Consider the following 22,646-nt stretch of genomic DNA (forward strand, 5'->3'; position numbering starts at 1 on the left):
AATGCAAGGAAATCTATGAATATAGTTATTTCTAGTAGTTCCAGGACCATCTCTCATTACTTTACAGCTTAGTAACAAATGAGGAAATTGATACTATTTAAGCGTTTAAAGGAATGAGTGCCAAAAGACAACAGCCTTCTATGCTGTGCCCATCTTTATTACATCTATGCCCTCCATGAAACCATGGCATATACTAAAATGGATTGAACCCAAGGATGTGCATTGAAAATGACACCAGTGTCAGAGGCAATTTGAGCACCAGATGGCATTGGTATAGTTGACCTACAGAAACTGAAGTCAAAGCCTTTAGCAATTGTATAAAATAGCTATATGGGGTGTAAAATCATTACTATCAGCAGGCATAGAAGTAAATTGCTCCAGTGCATTGAAAGAGAGTGGATTACTCATTCACAGTATGATAAAAAAGAATTGGATGGAGGATGATGGACCACATTGACTTCATACGTATATCCTTGCCAAAAAAGGAATGTTCCCCTTTTCAGCTAACTATTGGTTGGGGCAGTTTCCACTTATTAGTTGGAGTAACATTAACATAGGAACATAGGAACAGGAGTAGGCCATTCAGCCCCTCGAGCCCGCTCCGCCATTTCATAAGATCATGGCTGATCTGTGATCTAACTCCATATATCTGCGCCTTTGGCCCATATCCCTTAATACCTTTGGTTGGCAAAAAGCTATCTATCTCAGATTTAAAATGAGCAATTGAGCTAGCATCAATTGCCTTTTGCGAAAGAGAATTCCAAACTTCTACCACCCTTTGTGTGTAGAAATGTTTTCTAATCTCACTCCTGAAAGGTCTGGCTCTAATTTTTAGACTATGCCCTCTACTCCTAGAATCCCCAACCAGCGGAAATAGTTTCTCTCTATCCACCCTGTCTGTTCCCCTTAATATCTTATAAACTTCAATCAGATCACCCCTTAACCTTCTAAACACTAGAGAATACAACCCCAATTTGTGTAATCTCTCCTTGTAACTTAACCCTTGAAGTCTGGGTATCATTCTAGTAAACCTACGTTGCACTCCCTCCAAGGCCAATATGTCCTTCCGAAGGTGCGGTGCCCAGAACTGCTCACAGTACTCCAGGTGCGGTCGAACCAGGGTTTTGTATAGCTGCAGCATAACATCTGCCCCCTTGTACTCCAGTCCTCTAGATATAAAGGCCAGCATTCCATTAGCCTTATTGATTATTTTCTGCACCTGTTCATGACACTTCAATGATCTATGTACCTGAACCCCTAAGTCCCTTTGGACATCCACTGTTTTTAACTTTTTACCATTTAGAAAGTACCCTGTTCTATCCTTTTTTGGTCCAAAGTGGATGACCTCACATTTGCCTACATTGAATTCCATTTGCCAGTTTTGCCCATTCACCTAATCTATCAATGTCCCTTTGTAATTTTATGTTTTCATCTACCCTGCTTACAATGCCACCAATCTTTGTGTCATCGGCAAACTTAGATATGAGACTTTCTATGCCTTCATCTAAGTCGTTAATAAATATTGTGAATAATTGAGGCCCCAAGACAGATCCCTGTGGGAGTCCACTAGTCACATCCTTCCAATGTGAGTACCTACCCATTATCCCTACTCTCTGTCGCCTTTCACTCAGCCAACCTCCTAACCAAGTCTGTACTTTTCCCTCGATTCCATGGGCTTCTATCTTAGCTAACAGTCTCTTATGTGGAACTTTATCAAATGCCTTCTGGAAGTCCATATAAGTAACATCCATTGACATTCCCATGTCCACTACTTTAGTCACCTCTTCAAAAAAATTCAATCAGGTTTGTCAGGCACAACCTCCCTTTCACAAATCCATGCTGGCTCTCTCTGATGAACTGAAAATTCTCGAGGTGTTCAGTCACCCTATCCTTAATTATAGACTCCAGCATTTTCCCCACAACAGATGTTAGACTAACTGGTCTATAATTCCCAATCTATGTGAAGGTTAAAGTCCCCCATTAAGGCCACTATGTCTTTGTTACACGCTTATCCAATCTCTGCATTTATACAATCTAGCACTTCAGAGCTGCTGTCAGGGTTCCGATACACAACTCCCACTATAGTCTTAGATCCTTTCCTATTTCTCAATTCAACCCACCAGGTCTCTGATGGCTGCTTACCTCTCATTATATCCTTCTTTATCATTGAAGTGATTTCATCTCTAATCACTAAGGCTACTCCTCCCCCTCTTCCATTTTCCCTATCTTGCCTTTAGACTTTATAACCTGGTATATTTAGTTCCCAATCCTGATCTTCCTGCAGCTATGTCTCAGTAATAGCTATCATGTCATACCCTCCAACTTGAATTTGTGCCTGTAGTTCATTTAACTTATTCCTTATACTCAGTGCATTTGTATATAGAACTCTTCGTTGGGCCACACACCCTAACCTGTCCTTCAGCTTTGATGCTGGGTTAATCGCTTTACACCTTCTAGTTTTCACTTTATCTATAGTGCCTAAAGTACACTCTCTGCTGCTCTACGCTTTTCCGTTTCACTTGTTCTTTAACTATTTGTACTGTAAATTTCCCCTGGGTCCTCCTCGCTCTTGCTGCTTTCAACTTTACTCTCTTCTAACTCCCTGCTCAGATTCCCATCCCCCTGCCACTCTAGTTTAAACCCTCCGACAGCAGTAGCAAACCCCCCTGCGAGGATATTAGTCCCGGATCTGTCGACGTGCAATCGGTCCAGCTTGTACAGGTCCCACCTTCCCCAGAATTGGAAGGATTAAAAATACATTATCTATACTTTACCCTGACAAGACTTTTGAGCAGCTACACAATTATGCAGCTTTTACACTGCCTGTTAAACCTGAGACCTTGAGCATGTCAAAGACTAGGTTATAGAAGTGAGTGCTCCTATCTTGAGCAGTGTCTGTAATGTCTTTCTAGCTAGAATTTGTGCCTTTCTAAATTTGAATACAAAAATGGAGATAGCAACTAATTTGATGTGAGCTACATGATACTTTCTGGTAGTGCTAGAAGAGGAACATTCAACCTTTGTAGCATGTTGTTGACACTGGGTACAATTTAGAATCAATAGGAAAAGTAATCATTTGTAATAGAACTGAATTTTGTATTTGTAATTATACCCAACTACATCCAAGGCTGGGAAAGATTTTAAAAAATTGATAAGCCAAATATTACACTTTGAAAGTTCAGGTGTCATCCCAAACCAGTTAATATGATTGATAGCATGCAATAAATATGGAGGAAACAGGGTTTGGCAGCAGCTTGGCAATGTATCTTGTACCTCATTTACTCTGGGAGCAACCCAGTCATCTTGACTTCATTCAAGGGGAGTTTTGCTCAAGCCGTTAACTTTTGGGTGGCTGCAGCGCATCTGCCATTTAGGTCTTGATGGGCTTGCAATGCAGTGGGTTTGTAACTGTACAGGAGCAAATCTGCAGGTGCAGTTATCTTGTTGCTGAATTAACCCCACCGTGTAAACACTGGAGGGGAGAAATTCTGTTACCAAAAAAGTGAAGTTTCACTGATTATACTGGTAGAGAAAAGTAGCTCCATTTGGACTCAATATTATAAAAAGTAAATTTACATTAAGAAAAAGCATCATAGGATTTTAAATTTCTTTTATTGTGTTTCCAAAGACATTTAAGCATCAGCAATAGTAACCTCTACTTCAACACCAGGTTCGATACTGATGGAGGTTATCTGTTTCACAATTTCAGATGGACTGTGTAAATCAATCAGACGCTTGTGGATCCGCATTTGGAAACGATCCCAGGTTTTGGAACCTTCACCACAAGGAGTCTTTCTTGTTGTGATACGCAGGGTCTGAAACAAAGTAAATAGCAGATTAAATAGTGAATTTAACTGTGCTTGTTCTGCAGATCGTAACATTGTGTATGGCATCTAACTGAAGAATGAACATTCAAGTGAACCGACGGGCAGAAAGAGGAAAAAAAAGTCCCATTGGCTAATGTAGCTCCCATTGGTTTAATGATATAAGCCACATCAAACTGGGTGATTGATCAAAACGTGCTCTAGAAGAATTCTTCTCTGCAGTAAATTTTATTACATCATGCAGTCAGGCATTTCAATTCTACTCATGAGAACATTTTTCAGTAGCAAGATCGAATTTTACTGCTCCCCAAAAGATATTTAAAATCAAAAACAATTATAACTGTTACTATACTGAGAGCAATTTGTAGCAAGACTCCTACAAGTTGTCCTAGCAGGAGGGTTACAGCCAACTGTTAAGTGTCAGTTTGGCTCAGCTGGTAGCACTTGTCTCAGTCAAAGGTCATGGGTGCAAGCACAATGTCTTGGTTTGAATTCCATCTGTAGCGACAGTCCAAAGCAGTACTAAGGAAGTGTTACGCTAACAACTGTTTTACAAGACAAACTGGGAGGTCTTGCCTGCCTTTTCTGGTGGTCATTAAAGATCACTATTCAAAGATGACAAATTTCTGTGGTGGCCCATCTCAGTGATATTTCTGGCACATTGCTGATAAAAGAATGGCTGCCATTTCTGCCTACGTGTGACATGGCACTTCTGAGACAGTGGTGTTACAAGGCACTAAATGCAAGTTTTATTTATATTACTACCAATAATTGAAAGCAAATTACTGCATGCATTATGACAGTAGTTTAATATCTCCCAACAGGGTTTAGAATTCCAGGTTTTTTTTTTGGGGGGGGGGGGGGGGGTGGGAGGAGGAAAGAGGAGAATCCAATGCTCAATTCATTGTTTTTTTTATTTAGTTTTGTGGTTTCCATACAGCATTTCAAAAATTGTTATGTCAACATGGTTGGATCACAGTGATCTTGCTCCCTATGTAAGGCTTCTCAAACATTATATGAATACTGCAAGTCAGACACCACAAATGCCATTATGACAGTACCCTGCCAAACAAATTCATGACATTCCACCAAAGCTATAATCTTGGCTACCCAGATTCTCAAATGCTAGTTTATAGCTCACCTGTAAACTTTTCCATTAGCTTTCTCAAGGCTCTACCCTATGCCAGTCTGTTCCTCCATAAAGAAAAAATGCATGGCATTTATATAGCACCTTTCACAACCTCAAGACATCCTAAAGCTCTTTACAGCCAATGTACTTTTGAACAGTAGTCACTATTGTAATGTAGGAATTGTAGTGCACGTCACCCAGTTCTACTGTTGTCAGCAATTCCACCATACATATTTCAGATTGCAATGCCTCAGTGCATACAACTTCCAATGCGTGGCAGAATCATCTTCATCTCCACACCCTTAAAAAAGGTGAATCAGTCATACAATTCCTCAGACTATTCAAAAGTCTAGCTACTACCCAACCTTTGAATGGATTATAGGTCGAGCCATTCATCAACACTCCTGCTGCACTTACCTTAAATGGAAGTCACACCACTCCATTGCTAAAATCTGCTTCCAAGAAATTCTGTTTTGCAACCACTGAGCCAAAACTGACACTAAGAAAAAGCTGATCAACTGATATGCAATCGGTCACCCCAGCCTCCAATCTAATTGCAACCTTTTCCATCTCCTACATTAACAACTGTAATCAGTGCTCTAAACTTTCCCATCATGTCTCAAGACTGCAAATACATGGTCATAAAAATCACTTTCAAAACTCCTGATCGCCCTCAGCCTTTTATCTATACAAGACCTCACCTTGGTGGGCATGCGAACAGGTCCCTTGACCTTCAGATTCTTCTCTTTGGCACCACGAATTAGATCGTCACAAACTGGAGGTGAAGGAACAAAGTAGTTATGGAGAAACAAAAGTTATGGAACAAAGCAGTTATGGAAGAACAAAGCATACATCACGACAATTTAAGTTGTCAGCATCAAAGCTGGCTCAGAATAGCGTATAATGCAATCATGTTATTTCATTTAGAGTATATCCTCCTTGCCAGCAAATGCAAAACCCAAAAGTTTAGTCAAAATAAATACAGGTTTGTGTTCTACCAATTTATTCTTATATTCTGGAAGAGTTCCTTTTGCCTGTTAAGCAGGCCCTAGATGCTTAGCTGTATGGTACAAAAAAGTTTGGTTTCTTTTTAAAAAAATCTTATGCTTGTTTGCACACCCAAAGATTTAACATCCCCTGAAGACTAGTTTACCACTTCATCCAGTTGCATCAGTGGTGATCAGTTTGTATTGCCAATGTAAAAACCTGGGGTTTTCTGGTGCGACAAAAAGCCAGTGAAAAATGACTGGACCCTGGGTAAATTGAGAAAAACTAATTTATTTAGATTTTGGAAGTCAAATTCTAAGAACAAGCTAGACACTTTCTAGGTCCCATTAAAATTCCAAATTGCACAGCCTCCCTTTCTTTCCATGTTAAAGTGTTGAGATGTGAATGCATTGGATTGACATCACGCATGGCACATACCAGATATTTGGTTAAAAAATGCCAAATTCACTTCCCTCAAATGTTTACTGATTCATCACCCAAAAAAATTCATTTTAGGGAAGTTAGTAAGAACTGATTTTAATGATCCTCATGAATCAGAATCATTACCATTCGGCCCATTGAGCCTGTGTTGCCTCTTTTTAAGAGCAATCCAGTTAGTCCCATTCCTCCACTCTTTCCCTATGGCCCTGCAAATGTTTTCCCCTTCAAATATTTATCCAATTCCTTTTTGAAAGCCACGATTGAATCTGCATCCACCAGCCTTTCAGGCAATGCATTCCAGATCATAACTACTCACTGCGTAAAAGTTTTTCCTCACATCACCTTTGGTTCATTTGCCAATCACCTTAAATCTGTGTCCTCTGGTTCTCGACCCTTCCGCCAATGGGAACAGTTTCTCTATTTACTTTATCTAAATCAGTCATGATTTTGAACACGTGTATTAAATTATGCTTACCTTTCTCAAGTGATTTTACATTCCGGCTGGTCAAGGTAATTCTAATGCGGTGGATTGCAACCTCCTGTTCCACAGGTGCTTTGCCAGTATCTTTAAATGCCTGTTTGAAAAAAAGGTGATAAGAGTCTAAAATTGAACTCTCAAAAGAAAGTTTAATAACTTGCCCTCTCAAATAAAAGGTGAAGAAGCCAGTTTAGAAATGTAACTGATCATATTAACACCAGATTAAGATCCAAAGTCAAAATGCCTAACTGAATCAAAATTGTTCAACATTAACAGTCCTCTTGCAATTTCACCATGTGGAAGATCTCAGTATCAACTGTGTTGTCGGGAAATGCTAAATGCGCTTGTACGAACACCGGTACTTAAGTGCACACAAAAATCTGCGAACATAGGATAACTACTTTTTTGGCAAACTTGCATTTTATCAACATCTTGGCACCAGTCATGCGACTGCATTTTCTAAAAGACGATTTCGCACTTGCAAAATACCAGCCTCCGCATGGTCTGAATTAGCAATTTTCTCAATTAAAATGTGCCTTCCGTGAAGAACATTCAGGATCCCATTTGAACTACCCCAAACTGCAGATACTGAGTATTAAACACCGACTATGGGTCCATGCCTGAAACGTTAACTTGTCAGTTCCCTCCACAGATGCTGGGGTTCAGCGTGTTTGTTTTAAACTGTAAAAATAGTTTGAACTAAATTACTTAGCCAGCAAGGCTAAAGTCAATTCAGAAGCTAATACAATTCGGTGCACCGGAAAGATCATCGACTTGAAACGTTAACTCGGTTTCTCCCTTCACAGGTGCTATCTGACCTGCTGAATGTTCCCAGCATTTTCTGTTTTTATTTCGGTGCATTGATTGTTCGATCAGCCCTCTCTACCACCCCCAAGAATTGGATAATCAGACTTGTTCCTCGGAGCCAGGCGCTGAGTAGCTCAGATGAAGCCTCCCGTTGAATGCGGTTATACCAACACTGGTACTTAAATGCAAACAAAAATCCGCTAACATAGGAAAACAACTTTTTTACAAACTTGCATTTTAGCAACATCTTAGCACCAGTCATGTGACTGCATTTTCTAAAAGACGATTTGGCACTTGCAAAATACCAGCCTCCGCATGGTCTGAATTAGTAATTTTCAGAATTAAAATGCAACACCGCACACAACAATGCGGCAAATTCACCGCCACCTGAATTTCCGCGGAAGCCGAAAGTGCTTAATTTAGACCCCCCCCCCCAGGAGCACCAGTCAACAAGGTGAGCGCGGGGACAGAACCACCCCACCCGGGCCTAGTGCGCGCGCTCCGTTCCCACTCGAGCTCCTCTCCACGCGCACTCCCCTCCCCCCCCCCCCCAAACCCCCGCGCGCACTCCCCTCCCCCCCCCAAACCCCCGCGCGCACTCCCCTCCCCCCCCCCCCAAACCCCCGCGCGCACTCCCCTCCCCCCCCCAAACCCCCGCGCGCACTCCCCTCCCCCCCCAAACCCCCGCGCGCACTCCCCTCCCAAACCCCCGCGCGCACTCCCCCCCCCAAACCCCCGCGCGCACTCCCCTCCCCCCCCCAAACCCCCGCGCGCACTCCCCTCCCCCCCCCCAAACCCCCGCGCGCACTCCCCTCCCCCCCCAAACCCCCGCGCGCACTCCCCTCCCCCCCCCCCCAAACCCCCGCGCGCACTCCCCCCCCCAAACCCCCGCGCGCTCCCCTCCCCCCCCCAAACCCCCGCGCGCACCCCCCCCGCCCGTTCCTACTCGAGCCTGAGCCGGCCGACTCGAGCTCCTCTCCCCTCCCCCTCCCCCTCACCATGGTAACTTCCTGACCGACTTATCCGTCGACTTTTTCAGTTGGGATTTTAAAGCGAACGAACAGCGGTGAGTCAGGAACACACCAGCGGCCACAACCAGTGCTCAGGCCCGCAGTCACAGCTAAAAAGGAAGTGGCGGGGCCTCGGCGGCGCTTAAATCGAGCTCCAGCAAACGCCCCGGAAGGAAACATCTCCTTGGGGGCGGGGCCATCAACTAAAAGAGCGGAATCTTTGAGTAAAACTGTGAAAACAAGACACCGGGTTGCCCCAGTGCCAAGAACACCATGAACCCACTACAGTCTTACTCATTTTTTGTGCCACACCCAAAATCCCATTGTCCTGATTGACTATGGACTCCAGTCCCTGCAGTGCCCTCCGGTCAAGGGAAGCCTCAAGCCTACCCCCAGACACCGCGTGCTCCCTCGCCAGGGCCACCCGGGCGTGGAGAAAACCACTGAAGAGAGGCAGACAGCTGGAGTGACTGCCCCACCGGGCCACGTCCAGCCTGGATCTGAAGACGGCCACCTTGGCCAGGCCCAGGTGCAGGCCGTCGAAGAGATCCTCCGACTTGCCACCTCCCTCCTGCCCGGGTAGCCAATGATCAGGAGCGTGGGACTGAAGTGCAGCCAAAACTTGAGGAGCAGCCCCTTCAAATAGTGAAACCGGCTGAAACCTCTCACACTCAATGTAAATGTGGGAAATGGGACTCATCCAAGCCGCAAAAATTGCAAGCAGCCGGTTTGTGGGGACTGCTCCATGCAACAATCTCCGCCCCATATTCCCAATGGTGCAGGGGAGGACTCCTGGTAAAGAGCTCTCCATTGTGGACCCTCGCCTCCGCCGGGTGGCAAGGTGGCACGTCCAGACGTGAGATGAGGCAATGAAGTGGAGAATCTGCATGAGCAGGCCGTACAGGAAACCCCTCCGTGCAGAGTGGAATGGCACAGAGGGAAATTAGGAGAGACGGCTTAATTTGTGAGGCGCAGGCATAGACTGAAATTACTGAGGTGAAAAACTGGCTGGTTAGAAGGCAGAAGCGCCCTCTGACGGCCGGCGGTCCAATCGCCACAGAACAATCCACCAACAGCCCTAATTGACCCCGGAGGCAATAGGTTGAGCAAGAGGCTGCATCAAACTCAGCATCCTCCTATTCAGGAGCAGGGTTTGCTTTGTGGGAGTCTCGTGCAAAAGTTTAGTTTGGGGCCCCTACATTTTACTGAACAATGATACTAAATACTATCTACTTAATCTGATGTCAAATCTGCACAAGCACGACTGCAAAAAGGCATGCTTGCAATAGGTAATACAAAAATAGTTGATAAAATGATCAGGGATTAACTATTACCATTGCATGGGTGTCTTTTCATTGGATCCGCTCGGGGCCCTATGCAATTGAATGGGTGGTTCTACAGGGGTCGAGTGCTGGTCATAAACCAACTAGCAGCCACAGTGTTATAGTACCGGTTGGTCACTTTGATCCCTCCCCCTGAGCTCTGAGTTTGTTGCCAAGCTTCAGAAGAAGCTCGATGACTTTTTCTGGGGCAAAAGGAAGCATTGGGTCGCTGCTGCGGTCCTAAGTCTCCCGCTTAGGGAGGGCAGTCAGGCATTGGTGTGCGTTCGCACCTAGGTAGCAACTTTCCGCCTTCACACCCAGCAGCGATAACTGTACGTTTCAGATCCTCCAAGATATTTTTTCCGCCAGCTGCACGGCCTGAACTATGACACGCAGTTCCTGTTTATCGTGTTGACGGGCGTCCCTTGCAAGAGCTGCCTGTCTTTTACCAGGATCTAATCAGGGTCTGGAATACGTTTACCTCCAGCCGGAGCTCTCCCCCTTCAGGATGGGTGACCATCCTACGGGAGCCACTGGTCAGGAATCCGCAACTCCGCGTGGTTGGCTTTGGCAACACGCGGCTGGCGGAGAGGAGAGTGCTGGCTGCTAAGGTGACCAGGGTCAGGGACGTCCTGGATGGCGAAGGAGCGGGCCGGAGGTTGCCGCAGCCTTTGGCAGAACAGATGTCCTGGCGCTGCAGCCTGGACAAGTCCATTTTCTATATTTATAAGAGTGCAGCCCCTGTTTCAATATTTGAAGGGGCTGCTCCTCAAGTTCTGATTCCACTTCAGTCCCATGCTCCTGATCTTTGGCCACCCTGTGAGGAGGGGGACAAGCAAGTCAGAGGATCTCCTTATGTGTCTGTTCCTGGGCCTGGCCAAGATGGCCATCTACAGGTCCAGGCTAGACGCGGCCCATGGGGGCGGTCGCTCCGAATGTCTGCCTCTCTTCCGTGGCATTCTGCGTGCCCGGGTAGCCCTGGAGAAGGAGCAAGCAGTGTCTGCTGGTACGCTTGAGGCTTTCCAACACTGCAGGGACTAGAGTACATAATAGACACGGACAATAAAATTATTTAATTAACGATGGCTTCGCAAGTGCATCAGAACTACCAAAAGGACTGTGAGGATGGTGTCAACAAACAGATCAATATGGAGCAATGATCTAATGACAATGCAGAGAGCTCTGCAGCTGGAGAAGGATGTCAACCAGCATCTGCACAAACTGTTCACTGAGAGCACCAACCCTCATTTATGTGATTTCTTAGAGACCCACTACGTGGATGAACAAGTGAAGATGATCAAGAAGCTTGGAGATTACATCACCAACTTGAAGATACTGGGAGACTCTGAGAACAGCATGGGAGAGTACCTGTTTGATATGCACACCCGGGGAGAGAGATTAAATGAACTGCAGGGATAAAGCCTGTTGTGTTGAGTACTCCTGTTTATATAGTCTTGTGTGTGAGACCCCCATCCTGTAGCAATGATAACTTGTGTGACTTTGTACAAAGAGCTGAGAGTCCTGGGCTCTTATGTGAAATGTAATAGTAACTGTCATTAACAGTAATTTAAAAAAATAAGTGTTTGAGGCTGGATGCTTTCTTCTGGCTGCTGCTGCAAGTGTGTTTGGTGATTTCCTACAGTTCAAGTAAGAACTCTACAGGGAGTGGTCGAAATAATAAAAAATTGAATGGGTGGTATGGTCCTAACACTGCTTTGGACCTACTTAGAAAAGTTTACGGCGAGACTTCAGTTTACCAGCAGTGTACCCGATATGCCAACTTGAGTCAAAACATGCCACAGACATAAGTTCCAAACTAGAAAATTAGCAAAAGCTAGCAACTCAAAAAGTGGACTGACTATAGGCCTATGAGTGGCACCACTGCTTTAAAAGGTGACTGAAGTAGTTAATTTCTGTTTTTCTTGCATGGAATTCCAGGATTTTGAAGGTGTCTCATATTCTGCAATTCGGTTCTTTTTCTATGAAATCTGAAATCTAATGGCCTTGCCGATGACATGTGAAAACAAGAAGTTACAGAGTACAGTGAATGTAAGCTTGATATGCCTGCAGCTTTTGTTATATCTAATATTCCAGGTACCATTATTGCAAAGCAAAGCTAAAGTTTACAAAATTGCATTTTTCACAGTTATGATTTAGAAGTGTCAGCCTTGGCTCAGTGGTAACACACTCGCCTCGGATTCAAAGGTCATGATAGAGTTGAGCACATGATCTTGGCTGACACTTCAGTGCAGTCCCGAGAGAATGCTGCGTTATCAGAAGTGCCTTCTTTTGGATGAGATGTTAAACTGCTCTCTCAAGGGCATGTAAAAGATCCCATGGCACTATTCAAAGAAGAGCACTTAAGTTCTCCTGGTATCCTGCCCAGCATTGATCCCTCCAACAACACAAACAATTACTGGTCATTTATCTCGTTGCTGTTTGGGGGGCCTTGCTGTTTTCAAATTGGTTGTTGCGTTTCTCTACATTACAACAGTGACTACACTGTGAAGCACTTGGATTTCACAATCTCAGGACCTCCCAAGTTCTTTCTTTACCATCTCTGAATTTGGATATAAGCAATGAAGACACAAAATTTATTTTCTAGGTGGGTTTGGGGAAAATTTCTCACCCCAGAAATTGATTTTTGTTAACACTTTTTTGATGTATTTTCCAGCATTTTGAGATTATTGTAACTCTGCCTTTCAAGGCAAAAACAACATCCTGGAAGAGTTACAAATATTTGAAAATATTAAAATAAAGTAGTTGTTACAATTGACTCAACCTCTGCACAATCAGGAAATAATAGTGACAGTGGGCCTACATATAATGCATGTACCATAGCTGGATGATATAATGATGGGCCGCAGGCTTATTGAAATTGACTTAAATATTGTAAATTTTTGATGCAGACAAAACTTTGCAAACATCGACTGTCAGTATGACATGCTAACGATTGGCATGCATGTACTTTACATTCTGTACTCCACTTTCAAACCTGGAAGACTTCACTTGATTCCATACCTGGACTAGAGTGGAAGAAATGTTCACAAAATCTCCCTGCAAAAACGGAACTAAGAGAGAGATGATGGACATTGTTCAAAGATCAACATTTTACAAGAAAGTGCATATTAGCTCATAACGTAACTGTAAAGTCAAGAAGCTCCAAGTAAAAAAAAATGCTTTAGTGCAAACAAGCTTGTGCTATCTAGAAATATGAGTTTTGCATTAATACAAAACATTTATACAGGGGATTTAGCAGGATGATACCTGCCCCAGCTCCCTTAAAATAACAAAAAGCAATATACTGCAGATGCTGGATAGCTGGAAAAAAATTAGAAAATGCTGGAAATACTCAGCAGGTCAGGCAGCATCTGTGGAGAGAGGACGGTATTGTTAACATTTCCTGTCTATGACTCTTCGTCGGAACCCTGGAAATCTGAAATAAAAGCAAAAAAGACAAACTACAATTAGAAGTTAGTTATCACTTGCTGGAGAATACTTGGAATGCCCACCACATTTTCGTCATTTCCATAGACTGAAAAGTAGCATTGCCAGTAGAGGGTGGGATTTTTTTTTTTAAAAGGAAGGGTTAATGACAGCAGTTTGAAGGAGAAGGGAATTATACCTAAAGAAAGAATGGTTGGCAAATAGTAGTTGAATGGTGACATGTTAGCCTGGAAGGAAACCAACTGAGCAGATGGCGAGTCTTAAAGGGATTTTCTTTTCTTGGTCAGCCATTTATACTGGCTAAATCTACTTGGTCATATAGTCATCTACATGTGCAATTATATATAGATGTAGAAAAGTACATGATACTAAAACAGTGTAATATTTAAAATCTATAAAAAAAATCATTTCACAAGAGACTAATATGCCCTTTTAGAAAGGTACGTCTTTGACAAGTAACAAGATTTTTGGATAATACAGCCAAGTTTGACTAATAGAGATGTAGCACGTGGAAGATGGAAGTTCCAGTTTACCCTCGGAGTGAGTTTTTTTGTCATAACTGAAAACTAGTGGTCAGCGCTGTGGCTTTATGCCGTGGAGCTTTCTTCACTTAGTAGTGTTTGAAGTAAAGAAAAAGAATTGCTTGCAACCTTTGCACCTGGGAGATGACTTACTGATGATTGAAAATTGCAGCTTCCTTCATATATTTCCCCGACTGGATTTCATACTTGGTAATAATCTGTCAAGACATGCGTTTATCACCTACAGACATCTGGCATCAAAAGGAATTCATTTTATAAGCTATTTTTTTTTACTGAAACATTGGTGTTTTATTGCTATTTTATAGTTTGGTAGAAGTCTTCATTTCAGATATAATGATTTGTTTTTAAAATGAAAGAAATTTCCCTATGTCACATCATGATTATACACATTTTTAATATTTCATTGGAAGAAGCCATCTAAAACCCGAAATGCCATTTTTAGTCAATTGTTTCTAAATTTTTCATGTAATGTTTCACTAGGGCATTGACTAAAGTTTCATTCAATCCCCTTGCCTTGGTAGGATTCAAATTTCCAAGGCAAACATAGCCATTACCAAGTAGGCTACCTTTGTGGAGTCGGAGATCATCTCAAATTTAGTCCTAAGCGGTTAAAAATTATTTTTGGCGATATTGACAGAAACGCTTAATGTATTCACCTGATGGTCCTGCTATTTTTACGGCGGCATCAACCTGTTTAAAATAAAATGGGTTAATATCTGGTATTAAAATAGCAAACACATGAATGTTACATTAACACGATGTGTGTTTGTCTGCTATTATCACCAACAGTAATGTCGAGTCTATAGAGATCTCAGGGTGGTCAGTACAAGACAGAGTTCATTTCTAGCTCTAATAAGTAGGTTACAAAACTAATGTCCATCCGCTATACCTGCATGAGTTAATAGGCTCCAAGTATTGTGATGCAGTACTCTGTTCTATTTAAACTATAGCTATCATTACACGAACACCTCATGATGCTACTTGCAGTTCCTGACAGATTGAAATTCCTAGGAAATAGCCAAAGGACAAAAGTAACCTTTCAGTTCCATTCAGTTTTTTGAGATACTATAATTAGATAGAAAATACTGTATGTTTAATTCACTATAAATGTGCTGATCACACTTTATCCTGTCCATTGTAGTATAAGTAACCTACACATTATGCATCACAGACAGCACCTCTTTATTGTGTGTACGATCCTTCCAATGGTGGGAACTTTTGTTGTTGCTGCAATAATTTTCCTGAAAATATTTTATATACTTTTATCAATACAAGAATGGCAATTTCAGTTATATGCTTACTTTTCAATATTTAACAGTGGCTTTCATGAAAAATAGAATGTGTTGCGTATTTGGGATGTAACACTAAGTTATAAATTTCAGAAACCGTAGAAACAATTTGGCCTCGAGTTTACACTGGGGATGCTAGCGTACGAAAGCTTAACGCAACACTTATTATCCCTTATTTCAATGAAGGGTTTACTTCATTTGGATTACTGCTCATGTCAAAATAGTGAAGGGGTGAATTTCCTTTGAACTTCTCTCGTTGCACGCAATTACTTTGGCAGAAACCCACCCGCCGAAGTTACGGCAGCTCAAGGGAAATTAAGTGTTTTTCCCACCGCATAATTTCAAGATCTATATTCTTTTATTTAGGATGTTTCCCTTAAATTAAGCGTAGGAATTCTGTTAGTCCAAATCTGTCAGCTTATATTAAATCCTGTTTTGAACCAAAAAAATTAATAAATGGAAATGGTTTTAACATATGGTTAAGATCAGAATCATAATGGCAAATCTTGCTTAAAACTAATATGCCAAGATCAAAAACAAATAGGCAAGAGCAATAGTAGATATCTGCCAATCAAAAAGTTGTTTTCAGCAACACTGTTTTCTTTTTAAAAATTCCACCAACTAAGGTGTCTCTCTCTCATACACAAATGTGGGTACAATCTCCAACCATTAGTGTCAAGGTTATAAGCTTTATAGTAGTGAAGATTGAAACATCGGGTTTATATAGCTATGTTCGTTGCCTCAGGCTCTTGTCAATCACAGAGTCAGAAATAAGTGTGTAGAGCAAATAAATGCACAAAAGTTATAGACTTAGCTTTCAAAGCTCTGTCAAAAAACTTCTCTTTAAAACTAATTGCATCAGTAATGTGATATTTCTGTATAAATGCTTTAGTTCTCCCCAGTCCACAGGAAAACTAATTGTAGGGCACCGTAGCTTTAAGCAATTATTCCTAGCTCAAATACCAGCTACTTTATGTTTCTCAGAGTAGAAATTACTGTTGGCAGTATTATCATACAAAGGCTGAATATGCTTGTACTGAATTCCTTCTTGCTCTGTTTAACAGAATTTGGTACAAGTACATTAAGTTTGAGATGTGGGTTGATGCTTCTGTTAAAATAGCAGAGAGGAATTTGATATGACCATTAGAGCATTCATACAGTAACATTGTTCTCTCTAATTTCAATACCTGATATTACTTTATTATACATGCAGCACTATTCCCATGTAACATGCAGTGGAATAGAAATGTTCCTGCAGTGCAAATCACATGATTTTAAAGTACTGTTGTACCATGTGATTTGATTGTGGGAACCTGTTATTCATTACTTTCTGTTAAAGAATAAGTGTACGAGTCTTAAATGCTGAAAATAATTTTTTAATCAGAGAGTTAGTCTTTTAGCTTACGCTCCTTTATTAAGTTCAGCGTGGAGAGCAGTTGAACAAACAGTACAATCAAACATAGATTGTGTTCTTTAATTCCAGTCTCTCTGGGTACAGTAGAGACATCACCTTCAGTATTGTATTACAAACTAACAGCAAAGGTGCTCTTTTTACATTACCTTTCTTTATACTTGGACTCACCTACCGAAACCTATTTAATATGCATAGACTGAGTGTCTCTGGTCACCACTAAAACACTATTTAAAAACAACTGGCTTTGAAACAGCTATTTCCTTACAAAGATTGCTGTATTTTTTTTTAAAACTTAAATTATGAGAGATATTCCTCCAGTCAAACTTGATCTTACATAGAATACTGTATCCTGATCATAGATCCTAAAAGGTTGCAGCACAGATGGAGGCCATTCGGCCCATCGAGTCCATGCTGGCTCTTTGCATGAGCAATCCAGCTGGTCCCACTGCCCTATCCCCATAGCCCTGCACATCTTTTTCATTTCAAGTACTTATCCAGTTCCCTTTTGAAGGCCATGATTGAATCTGCCTCCACCACTCCCTCAGGCAGTGCATTCCAGATCCTAACCATTCACTGTAAAAAAGTTTTTCCTCATATCACCTTTGGTTCTTTTGCCAATCACCTTAAATCTACACCCTCTGGTTCTTAACCCTACCACCAATGGGAATAGTTTCTCTCTATCCACTCTGTCTTGACCCTTCATGATTTTGAATAAGTCTATCAAATCTCCTCTCAACCTTCAACAATCCCAGCTTCTCCAGCCTATCCACATAATTTAAGCCCCTCATCCCTGGAATTATTCTAGTAAATCTCCTCTGCACCCTCTCTAAGGAGTCACATCTTTCCTAAAGTGCAGTGCCCAGAACTGGACAATACTCCAGTTGTGGCCGAACCAGTGTTTTATAAAGGTTCATCATGACTTCCTTGCTTTTGTACTCTATGCCTCTATTCATCAAGCCCAGGACCCCACATGCTTTTTAAAACAGCTTTCTCAACCTGCCTTGCCACTTTCAACAATTTATGCACATATCCCCAGATCCCTCTGTTCCACCACCCCTTTTTAGAATTGCACCCTCTAGTTTATATTGCCTCTCCTCATTTTTCTTACCAAAGTGCATCACCTTGCATTTTTCCACATTAACCTTCATCTGCCACACATCCACCCTTGCTACCAGCCTGTCTATATCCTCTTGAAGTCTATCACTATCCTCCTCACTGTTCATTACCCTTCCAAGTTTTGTGTCATCTACAAATTTTGAAATTGTGCCCTATATTCCCAAGTCATTAATATACATCAAGAAAAGCAGTGGTCCCAGCACAGACTCATGGGGAATACCATTGCACACCTCCCTCCAGTCTGAAAAACAACCAGTCACCACTACTCTGTTTCCTGTCATTTAGCCAATTCTGTATCCATATTGCAATTGCCCCCTTTATTCCTTGGGCCGCAATCATAATAGCAAGCCTACCACATGGCACTTTATCAAACGTTTATCACATCCTTGGGGTCAATTTTCAGATGGCCGAGTGGGTGCCTTCGTGGCGGGGGTCTCCTAAAATTGGGGATTCCCGGAGAAGGTCCGGAGCCTGGCTCCAACCCGCCCACTTCCAGGTGCGCAGCCCCCACATGCGGGACTCTCACCGGCAATCAAAGCTGGCGGGATCCCACTTCAGATCATTATCTGGGTACTTGAGGTTGTTTACAGACCTCATTAGTTGGAAATTTTAGGAGAATTCGGATTTTGGACTACCCAGGGAGTGTTTCCTATGCTGGGGGAAACATTCCCTATTTAAACACATATGTTGCAGCCAGCAGCAGCTGCAAAAGTCCATTTAACAGGTGCGGGGTAAACCCTCATTCATTGCAGCAGGGCACTCGGTCACTTCAAAGTTTTGCCTGTCACACTCTTGTCTCCATGCTCCAAATGATTAAATCATACCCTAAACTTTGCTGTCAAAACACATTTACCTACTTTGTGGACCCCCTCACACCGTCAGGATGGGGGAGGGGGGTCCATTGCTGCATTCATCACTCCATTGGAGGATGACCACCACCAGCCTCCCCAGGCTGGCTGTCCACCTCTGCCACATGGAGCTACACAACACAGTGCTACACAACAGGCACCTGCACAAAGTAGTCATGCAACTACACATACACTCACTGTAGGGTGACCCAATGGGTGGCATCAAGGGTGTTCATGGAGAACCTCATGAAAGGGCATTATTGCACAAGCCAATCAAGAATGGCCAAGACGTGGCAGTAGTGGTGACAATACAATATGTAATGTGAGTTGATCAGAAATCAAATACAAGTAAAAACTATGACAAACCTTCAAATACCCTTGTGCATCCTTCATGCTCATGACATATTTGCCTTATGCTTCCCACTACACACGTCATGCCCTGTGGCTGCAGCACAGGTAGTGGCAGGTTGGGTGAGGCTGACTGTGAAAGATGCAGAGGGCGAGTATGAGATAGAGCCATGAGATTGTATGTGGATTGAGTTGTGGTAGGGGTGGGATGAGTACTGGCGAGGCGAGTAAGTGCAGGTAAGGATGAGCTTTGAGTGGGTGTGAGGAGTGACATGATGAGTAGTGTTGGAAGTGCAGAAGGAGATGTGGGGTGGGGGCGGTGATGTGGCAGACGGAGGGTGGGGAATGAGTAAGTGTACTCACTTTGGCTGACCTACTTAAGTCATTGAAGCGCCTCCTGCATTGTATGCCGGTGCGTGATATGTTGGTGGTGCTGGTGACCTCCTGTCACCTCGAGCCAGGCCTTTGTAGTGGCAGAGGCAGGCCACTTCCTCCCGTCCGCCGGGGAGAAGATCTGTCCTCCTCCTCACCCCATCCAGTAGGGCCTGGAGAAAGGCATCATTAAACCTGGGAGCAGCCTTCCCCTGGGCTGCTCCATGCTGTAATTTTGGCTCTTTCTGCAGCATCAGTGGAGGACTGCCCCTTTAAATAGGGCTCCTCCAGCTGACCGCCTATGCTGCAGGTGCGCAGCCACCCGCTTTGCAGCTTTCCAGGGTTACCCACGCGCCCAGTTGACCCCCCCCCCCCCCAACTGGCAACATGGCTCCCTCCTAATATCAGGCCCCTTTTTTCCTTCCCCTTTGCTCTGATTTTTCTTCACATGTAATAAGGTCAGGGCTAATTTATCAGAGGGACTATCTTTTTTTTGGTCAGCCTTGAGTGATGCCCAATTTGCATCTACACAATTGACATGTTCAGAGACTTCTTTGCTCCAAGGAACTCCCATAGTATATACCAGTATTGACCATCTGTCTCACTTCCCTTTAATTGGGTAGCTATTCAACCCTCAGTCTCACATTGTTTCCCTTCCTCTTATCCAGGTCTCAACACTTTTGCCACCACAACTTAAAACCAGGGGGAAAAAAATGCAGAGAGACAGAGCTTCCACCCCCTCCACAGACACCTCAAACTCCCCTTTCACACACACTCCAACCAAGTATATTATAAACAATAACATCTTAATGGCAGTAAAGATAGCACCTAGCTTCAATGAGGGATGGAGGAAAGATATTATTTTTAAATTGAAGCAATAACAAATATCCCTAAAAATGTATAGATGTCCTGAAGTGTGTATACTACTAACGCACTGATCCATACAACAACCAACTTTCATTTATATAGCACCTTTAACATAGTAAAACATCACCAAACAACATGAGGAGATATTAGCTCTGGTGACCAAAATCTTGGTCAGAGCAGCAGGTTTTAAGGAGCATCTTAAAAAGGATAGCAACAGAGGTTTAGGGAGAGAATTCCAGAGCTTAGGGCCTAGGCAGCTGAAGGCACAGCTACCATTGGTGGAGCGACGTAAATTGGGGATATGCAAGAATTTGAGGAGTGCAGAGATCTCGGATGGTTGTAGGGCTGGAGGAGGTTACAGAGATAGGGAGGGGCGAGGCCATGGAAGGATTTGAGGGAATCCAGAACAAGTGGGCAGAATAATAAAACGAGAGCTAGGCCATCTCGGAGTGATTTCACATAAAGGGTAGTGTAAACACTCTTCCCCAAAAGGCTGGATACTTGGTCAATTGAAATTTTAAGACAGATAGATAGGTTTTCATTAGGCAAAGGTATCAAGGGATATGGAGCAAAGGCAGGTAAATAGAGTTGAGGTACAGATCAACTATGATCTAATTGAATGCCCTACTCACATTCCTATGTTCCCTAACATTAGCCCTCTAAACAGTACTCATTTTTTCTACCCTTTTGGCATTTTAAAAAATGTATACCCAAGTTTTGTCCTGTGTCCCCACTGTTTTGACCTTTGTAATCTTTCATGGACTTTTGGAAGTCCAAGTGCACATCAAAGGGTTTACCACTTTAAAGAAATCAAGGAGGTTCATTAGGCAAGATTTTCCCCAATAGAAAGCTGTTTTGACTGCTATTCTATTTATTCAAGTTTACTCCTGATAATCAATTCCATTAATTGAAGACAGACCAATGGATTTGTAGTTACTGGTATTGATAGTCTGCCCTTGTCAGTTCTATACTTGACTCTCCAAGGCCATAACCTTTTCTTTAAGCTAGTCAACCTTTTTTGTTAATGAACATTCCACAACAAGGACACTTCATAACCTCTATCTTAATGTTATCCCTGTCAGATATTACCTGTACAGCTTGTTTCTCCATTTGATTTTACTGTGTCCCTTTTTATTCACTTCCTCTAGGTGCCTTTTATATTGGCTTGCCTAAGTGAACTCATTCACTTTTAGACCATAGCACAAGCAGATCTCCCACCCCAACCCTAATTCAGGCCACTTTCCCTCTATTACATTCAGCCATACTTATGGAGAAAAAATTATTTCACCAACATGGCATGGACCCAAAGGAATTTACTTGTTTTTTTTCAACCTTTTTGCTCATTGTGATCTTGAGCCTACAACTCAGTCACCTCCAAGTTTCTCCAAGGAGACAGCAGTCAAAGACATTTGGCTATCAGGGATGACTGTTCCAATCATAAGCACCAGCTAGGACAGAAATGCTGCCTCAGGACATAAGGACTTATGCTGAGCACAGTAGATGAGGACCTTCTAATTGGGGTCAGAAATGCATGCTTTGCAAACAGTGGATCAGTAAAAGCTACCCGAATTGCAGCCTAAAGTGAGAACCTTGCTTCAAATTGATGTCATACAAATTCCTATGGTCAAGCTTTGCAAGTACCTTCCACAGCTGACAAGAATCATAAATAAGCCTCATATTCCATGGATCAAGACATGCAACTCACCTTAGCACCTTCTGGTCATACAGCAGGCTTTGATACTAAATAAATTCACCATCCTTCAACATGTATGAAGGTTTCTTCATGTTTGTGCTCCTTCTGGAGGTTGAAAACCTCCATGGAAAATAAATTGAGTCAAGTGAAGCCTCCCCCCCAAAAAAATGGTACTTTCCCATTTGAAGCATGCTTGCTGAAAAATCTATATAAACAGAGGCAATACTTACATAGCCCTTCATTTTGAAGTCAGGTTTGGTTAAAAATAGGTTAGAAATTCAGAAAAAAAACTTTAGTATCAGAAGAAAAAAAAACTCAGTTACTGATCAAATTTAGAGAAACTAACCAACTCCTCTCTCCCTCCCACCCTCTGATTACAACATTTGACAACTGTGTGTTATATGATTTGAGTTTTCTTATTTGGATTGAGGTGGTGGTTGTTTGTGAAAAGAAACACAAATTGCTGTGCTAATTATGACCCAAAGCTTCAGCCAGCCATTCTATTTAAATCAGTTTTGCTATTCAGCAAACAAAAACACTAGAATAAACTGACAATCTAGTGTGATTGGGTGAAAGACCCTCCACCCCCTACAATGGGAGGTAGTAGTTTCACAGCATTTGTCAAACAGATTACAAGGTCTGTTGAATGTCCTGGGCAATCTACAGCCTATTTAAATACATTTTCACCTATGCTCAAAATTTACAAATTTAA

General features: G+C 42.5%; 2 protein-coding genes and 1 non-coding gene across 3 annotated transcripts in view; 1 reads left to right on the plus strand and 2 right to left on the minus strand.

The window, feature by feature from the left end:
• The window catches only part of chchd7 (coiled-coil-helix-coiled-coil-helix domain containing 7), a 134,198-nt gene that overhangs the window by 36,121 nt on the left and 75,431 nt on the right, over positions 1-22,646 (plus strand). The window lies entirely within an intron of this gene.
• Positions 3,596-8,800, minus strand: rps20 (ribosomal protein S20). The gene is made up of 4 exons (XM_067980071.1): positions 8,665-8,800; positions 6,857-6,956; positions 5,655-5,728; positions 3,596-3,815 (listed from the first exon to the last, which is right to left on the minus strand). Exons 1-4 carry the CDS (start codon positions 8,665-8,667, stop codon positions 3,633-3,635), a joined length of 360 nt encoding a protein of 119 aa, XP_067836172.1. The 5' UTR covers positions 8,668-8,800; the 3' UTR covers positions 3,596-3,632.
• Positions 5,835-5,898, minus strand: LOC137320299 (small nucleolar RNA U54). Its single transcript, XR_010962459.1, has one exon. It is a non-coding gene; the product is annotated as a small nucleolar RNA U54 (small nucleolar RNA).

The sequence above is a fragment of the Heptranchias perlo genome, chromosome 3, assembly GCF_035084215.1.
Source record: "Heptranchias perlo isolate sHepPer1 chromosome 3, sHepPer1.hap1, whole genome shotgun sequence".
Lineage (NCBI taxonomy): Eukaryota > Metazoa > Chordata > Chondrichthyes > Hexanchiformes > Hexanchidae > Heptranchias > Heptranchias perlo.

Excerpts from the sequence above, each read along its gene's own strand:
- rps20 (XM_067980071.1), bottom strand. Across the intron at positions 5,729-6,856 it reads TGTAAAATCACTTGAGAAAG|TTTGTGACGATCTAATTCGT; the intron begins GTAAGCATAATT and ends CTTCACCTCCAG. Across the intron at positions 3,816-5,654 it reads CTGTTCGCATGCCCACCAAG|ACCCTGCGTATCACAACAAG; the intron begins GTGAGGTCTTGT and ends ACTTTGTTTCAG.